The sequence below is a fragment of the Capsella rubella genome, unplaced genomic scaffold, assembly GCF_000375325.1.
Source record: "Capsella rubella cultivar Monte Gargano unplaced genomic scaffold, Caprub1_0 scaffold_7, whole genome shotgun sequence".
Taxonomy (NCBI): Eukaryota; Viridiplantae; Streptophyta; class Magnoliopsida; order Brassicales; family Brassicaceae; genus Capsella; species Capsella rubella.
In genome coordinates, this window is record NW_006238917.1 from 6828985 (window position 1) to 6841450 (window position 12466).

The 12466-nt window shown below is 38.7% G+C and overlaps 3 protein-coding genes across 5 annotated transcripts; 1 reads left to right on the top strand and 2 right to left on the bottom strand.

Annotated features, from left to right (window-relative positions):
• Nucleotides 1-1087: 1087 nt before the first annotated feature.
• On the bottom strand, nt 1088-4946 carry LOC17880364 (protein STRUBBELIG-RECEPTOR FAMILY 6). The gene is made up of 14 exons (XM_023778414.1): nt 4507-4946; nt 3834-4260; nt 3599-3721; nt 2972-3503; nt 2850-2890; nt 2699-2767; nt 2508-2608; nt 2341-2419; nt 2151-2249; nt 1990-2058; nt 1845-1894; nt 1656-1737; nt 1461-1555; nt 1088-1363 (listed from the first exon to the last, which is right to left on the bottom strand). The coding sequence occupies exons 1-14, from the start codon at nt 4848-4850 to the stop codon at nt 1267-1269; spliced, it is 2208 nt and encodes a 735-aa protein (XP_023634182.1). The 5' UTR covers nt 4851-4946; the 3' UTR covers nt 1088-1266.
• Nucleotides 4947-5675: 729 nt separating this feature from the next.
• On the top strand, nt 5676-9514 carry LOC17878065 (plant UBX domain-containing protein 13). 3 transcript variants are annotated; one of them, XM_023778416.1, is made up of 11 exons: nt 5676-5938; nt 6506-6567; nt 6660-7068; nt 7170-7324; nt 7422-7701; nt 7820-7984; nt 8152-8295; nt 8575-8718; nt 8809-8865; nt 8946-9059; nt 9239-9514. In XM_023778416.1, the coding sequence occupies exons 1-10, from the start codon at nt 5855-5857 to the stop codon at nt 9051-9053; spliced, it is 1608 nt and encodes a 535-aa protein (XP_023634184.1). In that variant the 5' UTR covers nt 5676-5854; the 3' UTR covers nt 9054-9059; nt 9239-9514. The 3 variants fall into 3 exon arrangements, with proteins under 3 accessions (XP_023634184.1, XP_023634183.1, XP_006283505.1); XM_023778415.1 differs by having other exon boundaries at nt 5677-5938; nt 8946-9094; nt 9239-9512; XM_006283443.2 differs by lacking the exon at nt 9239-9514 and having other exon boundaries at nt 5677-5938; nt 8946-9212.
• Nucleotides 9515-10640: 1126 nt separating this feature from the next.
• On the bottom strand, nt 10641-12251 carry LOC17879561 (protein DETOXIFICATION 49). The gene has a single exon (XM_006284878.2). The coding sequence runs from the start codon at nt 12249-12251 to the stop codon at nt 10722-10724; it is 1530 nt and encodes a 509-aa protein (XP_006284940.1). The 3' UTR covers nt 10641-10721.
• Between the last annotated feature and the right edge of the window lie 215 nt (nt 12252-12466).

Below are 12466 nucleotides of genomic sequence, written 5' to 3' on the forward strand. Positions count from 1 at the left end.
AATACATATACATATATAAACACATTTTAATGATGTTCGGAAGAAAATATCGTCTAAATAACTTTTCCGATTTTGTTATAGCGACTTGTACAATGACACTTGTGATTACATATATATGCTATCACTGTTTCACGATCCCCTAAAAGATACCGCTTGAGTAATCGACACGGTCACATAGTATAAAAAGTTAAAGATGTCTCTATTGCGAAATGTTACAAAATCGAAATACATACAAGGCAGGCAAACAACAAAAGAGTCTTTAAAGTTTTTTTTGTCTAAGATGGTCACAAGCATGTGTTTTGCGAACTAAATATTACTATGTAGAACGATGTGATCTGTTCTGAGCTAACCAGACAAGCAGACAATTATCTTCAACCCCCAAAAAAATAATTTCTTCCTTTCAATACCTCTTCTTTTCAACGCACATGCATGCACATACTCGGTACAATAGACCCATCTATACAATCTAATCTTTTAAATTATTAACAATACAATTACGTAGAGCGTATATGTAATATGTAACTGCGTCTATTTCAAGATGCTGCGTTGAGGAACTAAATTAATTTAAAAGAATAAAATGTTTCTATTTAGGCTTCTGACTCTTTTGTATTAGGTGCTGAGAAGCTACAGACGACGCAGTGATGGGAAGCAATGAGAGAATAAAAAAAGCAAAGCTACGAATTGTCACTCCTCTCAGTCGTCCTCTTTACCCTCTTCCATTTTCTGCTCTCTTCTCTACCCCATAAAAAGAAAACCCAACTACACTACAAATCACTACAAGACACCAATCTCACAGTTTTTCTCGTAATTCTCTTTTTCAACCCTTTTGTTTTCTAATTTACACCTGGGTCCTCCTCTCTCTGCACTTATACGACTACAGTATTTTTAAGCTCATAAACCGAACCCATGTTCTCAAACCGAAAGTAAACCAAGAATTGAACCAAACTTTTACCACTAATCGGAAAGCTCTGTTTCTGGAGTCTGTACGTAGACAGACATATTCCAAAACAGAACAGAACACACTAAACTAACTCTAGTTAACTAATTAGTAAATGTTCATGGTAATTTTAAGTGAAACAACCCAGGATTCTGCCGTACTTTGATTCAGCTATTTTTGCTTCCTTTCTTTCTTTTTCATTAAAGAAAATATATAGTAGTTTTGGTATAATACAATGAAACATTTGTATAGTAATAGATCAGGACGAGGCTTTCTTTTTAGACTTCACGTCCTTGCTTTGTAAACTATCCTTTTAACCATGTTACCTCTCAATCGTCGTCCTCTTGCGTATTAGACCCAGGTTTGCGGAAGAAGCTCATCATCTGACTTATTAATTCCTCAAACGAAGGTCGTTTTGCTGGATCTCTGTTCCAAGCATAGAGAATAAAGATTATAAACAACTACCCTCCAAAGTTTTGAGGGTGTAAATGATGAAACAATTTATTTTTACATATTGTCTTACGTTTGCCAACAATCCTGTATTATGGATGCGATCCGGGGATTTAATCCTTCAGGTAAGTCTAATCGTCGATCCATGAACCCAACCACTCCAACAACCTAATTAAAAGTCGATAGCATTACAATAGTTAACTCTTGAGATTACTACAATATAATGGTTTAGCTATACTCTCCTAAGGACATATAATTCCAGAGGTACCTGAATAGAGTTTAGACGGTCCCATGGTATTAAAGTAGTCATTAGCTCCCATAAGATGACTCCAAAGCTGAACACATCACACCTGTTACAGCAAAAGTACTGAGTTTTTAGTCCAAAATCATGTTCCAGGTTATTAAATAATGTTGCCAAAAAGATAACAAACTTAGGTTAATATTATATCCAACGTACTTCTCATTTGAAGGTTCACTTCTGAGAACTTCAGGGGCCATCCATTGCGGCTGCACATAGAAAACAATGAAATATGTTTAGTAACAGAAATACAAGAATGTTTTGTGGATTGTAAAAATCAGAGATGGCATTTGTGAAACATTACAGTTCCTTTCCCGGATTTAGTACTTAAGAAGGTTGCATTCTTCCACTTTGACAACCCAAAGTCTCCAACCTAGGGAAAGAAGGAGTTGTAAGTACATGCTGTCATAAACTCATTTTACAAGTCTTCATGAATGCAACTTGAGGAAACTGAAGCTTTAATACCTTGACATTCCAGTTTCTGTCCACAAGTAGATTTGAAGATTTCAAGTCTCTATGTACTATTGGTGGATTTCTGCGATGTAAGTAATTCATTCCCCTAGCCTGCAACAACAACAGAGAATTCGAACTCGCTCAACCTTTCATATGTTTTTCTTTCATTGTGAAGGAGTACTTTGGAAGATCAGAGTCTTACAACATCAAGGGCCATTCTTAGACGACGTTTCTTGTCCAATGGCTGATTCGTATTATGAAGTATTTTGAAGAGACTCCCTCTAATCAACAAAACCGGAAATAAATAAATGAACACAGGATATTTATACGAGCAACACTACTTCCAGATCCAGAGGTCAATAATCTCACCTTGGCATATACTCCATGATTATGGCAGATTTTTCTTCTGTGCAAACCGCTCCCATAAATAAGAGCACATTTGGATGTCTTAGTTTCTTCATAATGTTGATCTGAAAATATTGATCCCAACTGATTGAAATTGTCTGGCACAGATGATCTCTCTAAATACTTGCACAGCAGAGAGAAGCAAATATACGTACCTCCTTTTCGCACTCCGTCAAAGTCATCGCATTGTAATCACCCTCAAAGTAAACCTTAATAGCAACATCCTGGTCCAGATAGATTGGAATAGTTGATTAGCCATGTGCACTGATACATGTACATCTTTAAATTATATTACAGAAAACTTACTGATCCATTCCAAACTCCACGATGTACCGCAGCAAATGAACCTGTGAGCAAATGTAACACATCAGAGATACTTGTAATCTGATTTAAGCACACAAGAAAAAGTTCTGGTAAACGAAATGCACCTCGCCCGACCTCCTCCCCAAGTTGTAGATCTTCCCATCGTATCTCACATGACGTATCAGTAACATATCTATTGTTCCCTTGGTTGGCAGGACTTTGTTGCTTACCGATGCTGACTCCAAGAATTGGCAAGGGATCGTCACTAGGACGAGTATTCCAAGCATCTTCTATCTCACCATTTAGGTCCGACATTTTTGTTCCCCGCATGCCAGACATCAGACCACTCTCTAGTCCTCTGGGAGGTTTCCTTTGTCCCAAATTCCCAATATACTGAAAGCGGTCTCCATTATGTCTCACATCACTCAAACCCTCATCTCCATTCCCATAGACATCTGAAAATCTAATTTCAGCCCTTTTTGGTTTTCCATTGCCATTGTCTCTGAATGCGTTCCAGGTAACTGCATTAGAAGCCTTGGAACTAGCTCCACCGCCAGAGGCTGACTTATGTATACCGTTTCCTAAAATACGCTCATTATCTTCATTTCCTTGGCTGCCAGTAATCTTCCTTTGCAGCTTCCCCAAAAACTTATCCGCCTACACTAGTATATACGTAGATTCAGCTTGAGACAATTATTGTACTAAAATTTTCAACGAGAAGTGTTTTATTTAAGTAGACAGCAAAGACTTACCATTGAGCCATACTTCTCGAAAGTTGTGGAGGCAACAACCGGAACATTTTCATCTCGGCTCCTAGAATTCTGATTTGCATTAAAGGAATCATCTCCATTTCTCTGTGGTCGAAGCTTCGATGCCTTCTTGGTTTGTGCACAAAACAGCGACACAAACAATCATTCATCTTGCAGAGGAATTTTTTTTTTTCAAAAAGGGACAAATAACTTTGAACACTCAGGATGTGAGATTTACCAGGTTCGAAACAGTTGATGAATACTGTGGGACAACTGGAACCTGTGGCGCTGCAGCAATCTGAGCCCTCGGAAGGTGCCATTGGTGCTTTCTCGAATTTGATTGCTGTCTATTACTATGTGCTTGTTGCTGATGCTCGCTACTTAGTGGATGCATCCTATTGAAGAGCGTTGCATCACTTGAGACAGTAACAACACCAACGAGCTCACCGTTTTCATACACAGGACTTTTAGTCACCAACGCCATGAAGAGTTCACCTGTTTTCTTCTGAAACGGAAACTGACCAGTCCAAGTCTCTCCACGGCAGACCCTATTCCTGATACCCGTAAGGCAATTGCGGTATTCTTCGGTTACAAGCACATCAATTGTTCTGTAGCCAACAACTTCCTCAGCATACCAGTGGTAAAGGTTCTCAGCAGAACGACTCCTGAATAACAAAAAATAATCTCTTCACTCAGAAACATATAGTATATTACCACTTGCATAAACAAAGAATCACCAATAATGTACAAAATCTTCATTCCAAAGTAGATTAATAAACTCAAGATTAAGCTAAATGAACTAAATCCATCAGATAAACCACATCACAGAACACAAATCAATGGAACAGTGCATATAACTATAAGCTCGCTACAAAGACCATAGATGATGAAGAAGAAGTTATCAGGCTCACCAGAATGTAATTTCTCCAGAAGCTGCAGATGTCACATGAATCGCGTGTCCCATTGAATCCATCAAAGTCCGGTACGCACTATCAGCGAAATAGAATCCGGAAACTGCTCTCTCCCAAGTCGCCGTCGGATTATCCCAGGAATCCGCTCCGGCCTCTGCCTCCGCCTCCGCCTCAACCTCCGCTTCCGCTTCCAATTCCGCCGCCGGCTCCTTACCGATTCGACTCTCCTCCTGAAGCATCAAATCATCCACATCCTCTCTTAGTCTCGCTTGGCTCGTCTCCATCCTCTGACACCACTCCACCAAAACGTGGTAGAGACTCGATTCCGTGTTGTTACCGGCCATCGTGCTCGCCGGAGAAATTGTTTGAGCAGTCGCATCAAGATCCGACTCTGGTAAAATTCACGAATTAAAATATAATTTAAAATAGACGAAGAAAATGTTGTGTTCCCATTGTTTATTAATTTTTTCAGCTGCTTATGTAATTACTAGTGACGTTATAATTAACAAAACCCAGCTAATATATACACTACGACGCATTGAGATTATGCCACGTGTTCTTAGACTAATAGGTTGACGCCACGTGTTGAACTGCAGATGTAATAGACGATTTTGTCAGGATTTAAAAGTTGTGATTGACGAAATTGACCTTGTTGCCGCCATTATCTACAAACAAACTGTTGGCCCAAGGACTTGATGTGGTAATTTAATTTCATTGTCGATAAATTAATAATTTGTTGACTTAAAATATATAACATATATATATATATAACGAAAGAAAATATATATGAAACTTTTTGGCCCACGAATTTTAGTAATCCTTTGTTTTCTTATTGGGCCTATAGCCTTTTATATTTTAGAGCTTATTTTCTATGCATGAATTACTGCAAGTAATAAATATACATAAATAGTGTGAGAACATTTACGTAAATATCGTTTAAAATATTACACATTGAACGGAAACATATTATAATAACAAAAACAATCTTAAAAAAAAAAACCAGTTACAACCGAATAAATTTTGTTTGTTTATTTTATTAGAGAGATTGGGATACCTCAAATATGTAAATATCTATAACTAGGAAAATATCCTGAACCGTACCGCGAAAATTTACAAAAGAATATACAAAAAAGTTCAATAAAATCAAAACCCAAAGAAAAAAAAAAGGTAAAAAAAGAAAAAAAGAAAAGGAAAGACCCTAAAAAGGGATTTCTTTAATAAACAGAGTCGCCGATCCAATGCTCTTCTTCTTCCACACTTCAATTTTGCGAATAAATTACATATAATTCTTTGCCTCCTCCTTCACTCCAGCTTCAAACACACAAATCTGTGACGAAGCTTCTCTTTAATGGCGACACCCACTCAGGTTGCTATTGACACCTTCGTGAGCATCACCGGCGCTTCCAATGCCGTCGCCGTTCGGAAGCTCGAGGTGATTTGATTACACTCCTTCTATTTCTTTTCTTCCTTATATTGTTTTAGATGTTTTTCTTTTTGGGTAACTTAAGAATTTGATCATCAAATTCCTTTACTTCTTAATGTATTGTTCTCTTATATTGTTTTAGATTTCATCTTGATGCTCCCAGGTTGAAATTTGAAGTTGATTTTGTTGATACTTAGGTTATTCGATGATCGGATTGAGTTTTTTTAGGAGTGTTCCTTGAGAATTTCTCACGCTTATCGATTTTGGTGCTTGTTTATTGATATCTAAACGAGTTTATTACCTAGGCATTGTAAAATAATGTGGTCTAAGTTGGGAAAGTTTTGTTCTCTTGGTGTGTTGAATAAGCTGAGTTTGGTTTAAGTAAGTTGTTGAAAGTTTCAAACTCAGCTTGTGTACAATTTAGTTTGTGTTTAGATCTTGTTATTTGGGTCCTTTATGCATTCTCATCTTTGAGTCATCAATCTATAGTCTAAGCATCCGTATAACTTGTAGATTCTTGTATGGTGTAGCTAATCCCTAGTGTTTGCCTGAACGTACATGCTTTCATTGTTGCAGGAATACCGTGGGAATCTCAATCGAGCTGTGAATGCATACTATAATCATGGAGATCAGAATTCGTATGCCCTCCCACTCTTATTTTTTGCGACTTATTATATACCTTGCATGTTTTTAACATGCTGGTGTCACATTCTTAATCATCTTTGTGCAGACTACATGAAACTCCAGCTAATTTTCCTCGGGATGATGCAATGGATATTGATGATGATGTGACTCCAGCCCATCCAAACTTTGAAAGAAGTCCATTTCCAACTGTTAGTCACCCAAGGGAAGTCAGGCAGATACCTATAGAGGTTAAGGACAGCAGTGGGCCATCAGGTCGTTCTAATGATGCTCCTTCTATTGAGAATGTGACCGATTCATCTCAAGCTCGTGTTCCAGCTGCCCAAGAGGCAGTTATTTTAGATGAAGAAATTCATGATGGTAATCAGTCTGCTCCAACCGGACAAAGTAGGCATGCTATACCTGTTGGTTCTGCACACAATAGTTTGCAAAATTACAATGACATAGAAGAAGAAATGATTCGAGCTGCTATTGAGGCCTCAAAAATGGAGACTGGGGTACAGTTTGTTTAGATAATGGAATTCAAATACTTAAACTTAAGAATTAGGCACAGCCTGCTTGTTTTCTGTTTTATTCAGTGGTTTCTGTTCTTATATAGGTACCAAGGAATCAGTCCCCTGAAAAGTATCAGTCTCGCTCGGAAGATGCTGATGACGTGACAAAAGATATCACTGTGCGGTCAGAGGAAGAAAGAGAAGCTTCTGAAGAGTTTTCTATTCCAGTACAGCAGGGTACCCAAGCCTCAAATGGAAGGTTAGTTTGTTCTGTTTTGTAACACCTTTTGTAGTCGATCAGTTTGTCTTTTGTGTTTCCTAGACAATGTCCCAAGAAGTTGTTTTTATATGTGTAGACTCGCAGCAACTAGCTCAATGTCTGAGGATGATGATGATGATGATGATGATGATGATGATGATGATGACGATGATGATGATGATGATGAAGAGTACGATGATGACGAGGACGACGATGACCCTGATTATGTTGACGAGGAGGAACCCCTTGCTAGGCACCAACCAAGACGTGCGGCTTCTGGATCTCGGGTCCCACTTAATGATGATCTTCCCGGGAGCCCTGAAGCAGAAGATGAAACTATTAATTCACCAGATGCTGGCAATGGTTTCCCTTCTGAGGTAGCAAAGCATATACGTTTGTTTCTTATATGAACAATCAGATTACCTTTACTTTCAAGTAAGAATCCTAGAGTAATTAGTTCCTGAGCTATTTCTCTTATTAAATGTTTGGTTTAAGTGGGGAGGCATTTCGTCTGCGGAACATGATGAAGCTATCATGCTAGAGGCTGCCATGTTTGGTCGCATTCCTGATAGTGAATATCGTGTTCCTTATTATCCTCAAAGGAGACAGCGTCCACCCTCACCATCATTGTCAGCTCAAAGATTGATTCGAGAACAGCAGGTTTGGAACATTTGCTGTTTCTTTCGTCCCCAAGTTGTTTGGGGAATACTTTTATTTGAACTATCGTTGTGACAGGAAGATTAGAAGTAATGGGTAAAAAATATCACCCTTTTGGGTTATTGGAGGAGTGATAAGTTTATTCTTTGTTGAAATATGAACTCATGCAGGACGATGAGTATCTTGCATCTCTGGAAGCTGACCGGATTAAAGCTGAGGCTCGTCGATTGGAGGAAGAAGCTGCTAGAGTAGAAGCTCTTGAAGAAGAAAAGAGAAAGGCGGAAGAAGCTCGCAGGAAGATTGAAGAGGAACAGGTACGCTTTTGGTTTTACACAAGTCTCTCTAATTCCGTTTGTTAACAGGTTATACCAACATCCTGCATCTAGATGGAGAAAAAATACCCAAACCACATAAACCTTTGGAACCAATCCCTTTTTCTTGCTACAAGAAAATGGATGTCTATATTTTCTTTGGAGTCTGAAAAAATAGTTAGGGCTAGCTTCGCTACTAGGTTTAAAGTCTCAAGCTGTATGCGGTATTTTGGATGAGTTTCGTCAAATTCTTGAAAAGTCAATTTTTATGTTTCTTACTAGGAGCTGGAAAGGCAACTAGTTTCAAAGGAAGCGTCTCTGCCTCAGGAGCCACCAGCAGGCGAAGTGAACGCTATTAGTCTTCTAGTCAGACTGCCAGATGGCTCCCGCCATGGTCGTCGATTCCTTAAATCTGACAAACTCCAAGTGAGTATCCCAAAACCAGCTTCATTCATCCTCACATAATATGAAAAAACCTTATAAAACCACTAAGCATGTCTCCTTTCTCATTTGCAGTCACTTTTCGACTTTATGGACATTTGTAGAGTTGTGAAACCCAACACTTACAGGCTGGTAAGTGGTTCGTGCCATAAAAAGCTATATTCAAATTTTTCGTTTGGTTAGTTGATAATGTTTGTATGATCAAAAAACAGGTAAGACCTTATCCTCGGCATGCTTTTGGCCATGGGGAATGCTCATCGACTCTAAACGATGTCGGTTTAACCAGCAAACATGAAGCATTGTTCTTGGAGCTGATCTAGAATGGGGTATTTGATTGGGGTTACATAACTTATTCTTTTAGGTCTCTTTTTATTTTTTCTTTTCTTTCATAGAAGTTGTTACTCTTTAAATATTTATTGTTTTATTTAAATCCGATGGTGGCTTTTATTTAATAGAAAAGGTTTCCTTTTTCGCCGATATATAATATTTGGAATATAAATTGTAGACAAAACAATTGAATGGGGAGAAATAAGAAAAGAAGAAGTGAGGTGATGGAGGATGAAGGACATAAGAAGCTATGGTTAGATAAAAGCAAGTTGGGACAGTTGAGGAAAATTATATATTTGATGTTAGTGGGCAAATTCATAACTAATTCTCCAATCTTCATGTTTCACCTTATGGGCGTTTTTGTTCCTTCCCACTTCCACCATGAGTTTGTTACATTTTTAGTAGTCTATAACGCAGTCGCAGAATATTTTATTCTTACAAGTTATAACCAAGTGGTCGTAAACTTGTAATTCATATTTGAATTCTAAAGTTGTTTTGTCAAAAAAAAAGGGTTCAGTTTTGTTTTGGGTACTCATAGTACATAAGGTTCCAATCCATGGTGTACATAGGGAGAAACGATTATCGGTTCTCGGTTCGGTTTGGGTAAAAACCAAGTGGTATTCAAAAAAACTGAAAACTAATACAGAAGTTCATGGTTCTTGGTTTGGTTCGGATGCAAGTGATCTTGTATGTATATTTTGGGTTTTTTCCGGTTACAAAGTAACTAATCGGAATCGAACCCGTTAGAACCAAAACATTTTCGGGTTTTATTCGGTTCAAGTTTCAAGTATATCAAACCGAATCAAATTTTCGTCGGTTCTTATATGATCACCAAAATTTCATACCCAAAAACCGAAAACCAACTCGAACCGACCCGAAGGACCGAACCCCTAGAGCTAGTAGTGGGAACAAAAACAAGAAAGTGGACTGAAACCATGGATACGAGCAGCCGAGCAGGGTTAATGGGTCAAGTCGGCGTTGTTAGACAGTTAGTGTAAGAAAAGAGAGTAAACGAAGCAGAAGACAAAGAGATCGGGTCTTCCACGGCGTCGGCTGTTCGCAAACGACGACCTTGACGGGAGAGTCGTTAGCTTTTCTCGCCGTCGTCAAAGTAACACAACTCCTTTTAGTTTTACACGCGCGTAAAACCTCACGCGTTTATTGGAGAGGACCACTAATAATAAACATGCATGCTGTTTTTTTTTCTTCATTTAAATTAAATGTATATTTATTTTTCTTCTCTTGCATAAGAATTTCCCGGCAACGAAACCAACTTCTATCTTGTCCTTTAATTGCTTAACCAGATTCATATACATCTCAAACCACTTGAAAAGGATTGTTTTATGTTTTTTCATTCAATTTTAAAAGTCACATTCTCATCACAACAACAACAACAATAGTCACTCCCATTACATCGTATATATAATGGACAGGAGATTTATTACCATTCAATTATTAATGAGTTTTACAATCTAATTTTTTCATTGCTTTAAAACAAAAATTAAAATCAAATATATCTCACAAATCGTATATAACATATAGTTTCAAAATCCAACAATCAAATGTAATGTTTTCCTCCTAAAATAATCAATTAGTGTACAATGAAACGAATCTCGTTAGTGCCAATAAATCAAACAAAACAAGGAGACCAAGGAAGGTTTCTAAAACACATTCAAATGCCTATAATTCCCACTTTCTTCTATATCCAAAGAATCCAACAGAAACGGCGTCGTGTAATTTCCATCATCTTCTTCTTCACCATCACATGATCTAGTCATGAGTTCTTTCGCTCTATCAACTTCGACTTCCCAATCAGTCCTAGCCAACACAACCAACATAGAAACCAAGCACGAGCTTTGAGCTGCGAACAGACCTAGCCACAGTCCCGTGAAGTCGTACCCATTAAAGAAACTTAACCATATAGCTACTGGCATTCCCACAAAGTAGAAACAACACAAGTTTATGTTTGCTCCTAACTTAGGTCTCGCACTTCCTCTCAACACTCCACACACTGTGGTCTGAGGACAGTTCCCTAGCTCGCAAAGCCCTATGATCGGTAAAACCATTGAAGTCAACTTCAAAATCTCTTCCTCATCTGTGAACAATCTTGCCCAGCAATTCCTCACCATGAATGCGAAAAACATGGCGAATAAGCCTAAACCTAGGCTTAAACCTAGTCCCGTTCTCGCGGCTATCCTTGCTTTATCCGGCTGATTCGCACCTAGTTCGTTCCCAACACGTGTCGAAACGCTTATACTCAAAGATGAAGGAAAAATGTAGATCAAAGCTGTGGTTTGAATCAAGATTCCCATCGATGCAACAGTTGCTTGCGGATTAAGTAACAGTCCACATAAAAGAATCATGATTTCGTACCACCACCATTCTAGACAAACCGAGACACAGCTAGGTATTGCTAGTTTCATTAGAGATCCCCATCCTCTAAAACAATCCATTGAGAATCCTCCCCAAGTCTTGTCGTAAACACCGGAAAACACGATGTAGATGATCAGAAACCCTAGGAGGTTGACATTAGTCCAGATTGCTCCCAAAGCAACTCCTTTGAGTCCGAGACCGAGGGAAGAAACGAGAAGGTAATTGATCGGAATGTGGAGCAATACGGCGAAGAAAGCAGAGTAAGTAAGAGGCAGAGTGATCGATTGAGATCGGAGGTAAATACGGATAGGATGCAAAAAAGATTGGAGAATCAGATCAGGGAGAGAGAAGAGGATAAAGATCTCAGCTTGGTTCGAGATTTCTTCGTCTTGTCCGAAGAACAAAAGGATCTTTTTAATGTTGAGCCAGAGGATAGAGATGGGGAGAGAACAGAGGAGAAGCAAAAGTGTGGTTCTTTGCAAAGCAAGGCCTAAAAGTTTGAATCTTTTGGCGCCAAAGGCTTGAACGCAGATGGGTTCCATGCCGATAGAGAGACCGGAGAGGAGAGAGTAGCCAGTGATGTTGGCGAATCCAAGCGCGAGAGAGCCGCCAGAGAGAGCAGAGAGGTCGTTGAGACGGCCGAGGAAGAGCATTGAGATCATTGAACGAGAGTAGAGAAGTAAACCAGTCAAAATCATCGGGAGAGATATCTTGGCGATTGATTTAGCTTCTTGAATTAAAGAGGAGAGATGATTCTGGTCTGGATTCGGATCTTGTCGGTGATCTATGTGGTTCTTGATGATCAAAGGAGCTGCCATGATTACAGGTTTGAGAGAGAAAGAGAAAGGATGAAGAAGAAGGAGAAGAAGGTGTTGGTTGATGTGTGAAAGGTGTTGTTATAAGTTTTGAAAATTACGTCGTCACTAATTAAGCAGCACATAGGGAACAAGGAGATGTTATTTTGACTAAGATATTGAAGTTTCTTTTAATTATAACAATTTTGGCGGTTTTTAATTTGACTAGCCATTATGTC

Coding starts and splice junctions, on each gene's coding strand:
- LOC17878065 (XM_023778416.1), top strand. CDS start 5,855: ATGGCGACACCCACTCAGGTTGCTATTGACACCTTCGTGAGCATCACC. Junction 7,702..7,819: donor GCAATGGTTTCCCTTCTGAG/GTAGCAAAGCAT, acceptor GTTTGGTTTAAG/TGGGGAGGCATTTCGTCTGC. Junction 8,866..8,945: donor AACCCAACACTTACAGGCTG/GTAAGTGGTTCG, acceptor ATCAAAAAACAG/GTAAGACCTTATCCTCGGCA.
- LOC17879561 (XM_006284878.2), bottom strand. CDS start 12,251: ATGGCAGCTCCTTTGATCATCAAGAACCACATAGATCACCGACAAGAT.
- LOC17880364 (XM_023778414.1), bottom strand. CDS start 4,850: ATGGCCGGTAACAACACGGAATCGAGTCTCTACCACGTTTTGGTGGAG. Junction 2,891..2,971: donor TGGGGAGGAGGTCGGGCGAG/GTGCATTTCGTT, acceptor ATTTGCTCACAG/GTTCATTTGCTGCGGTACAT. Junction 1,556..1,655: donor ACCGTCTAAACTCTATTCAG/GTACCTCTGGAA, acceptor ACTTTTAATTAG/GTTGTTGGAGTGGTTGGGTT.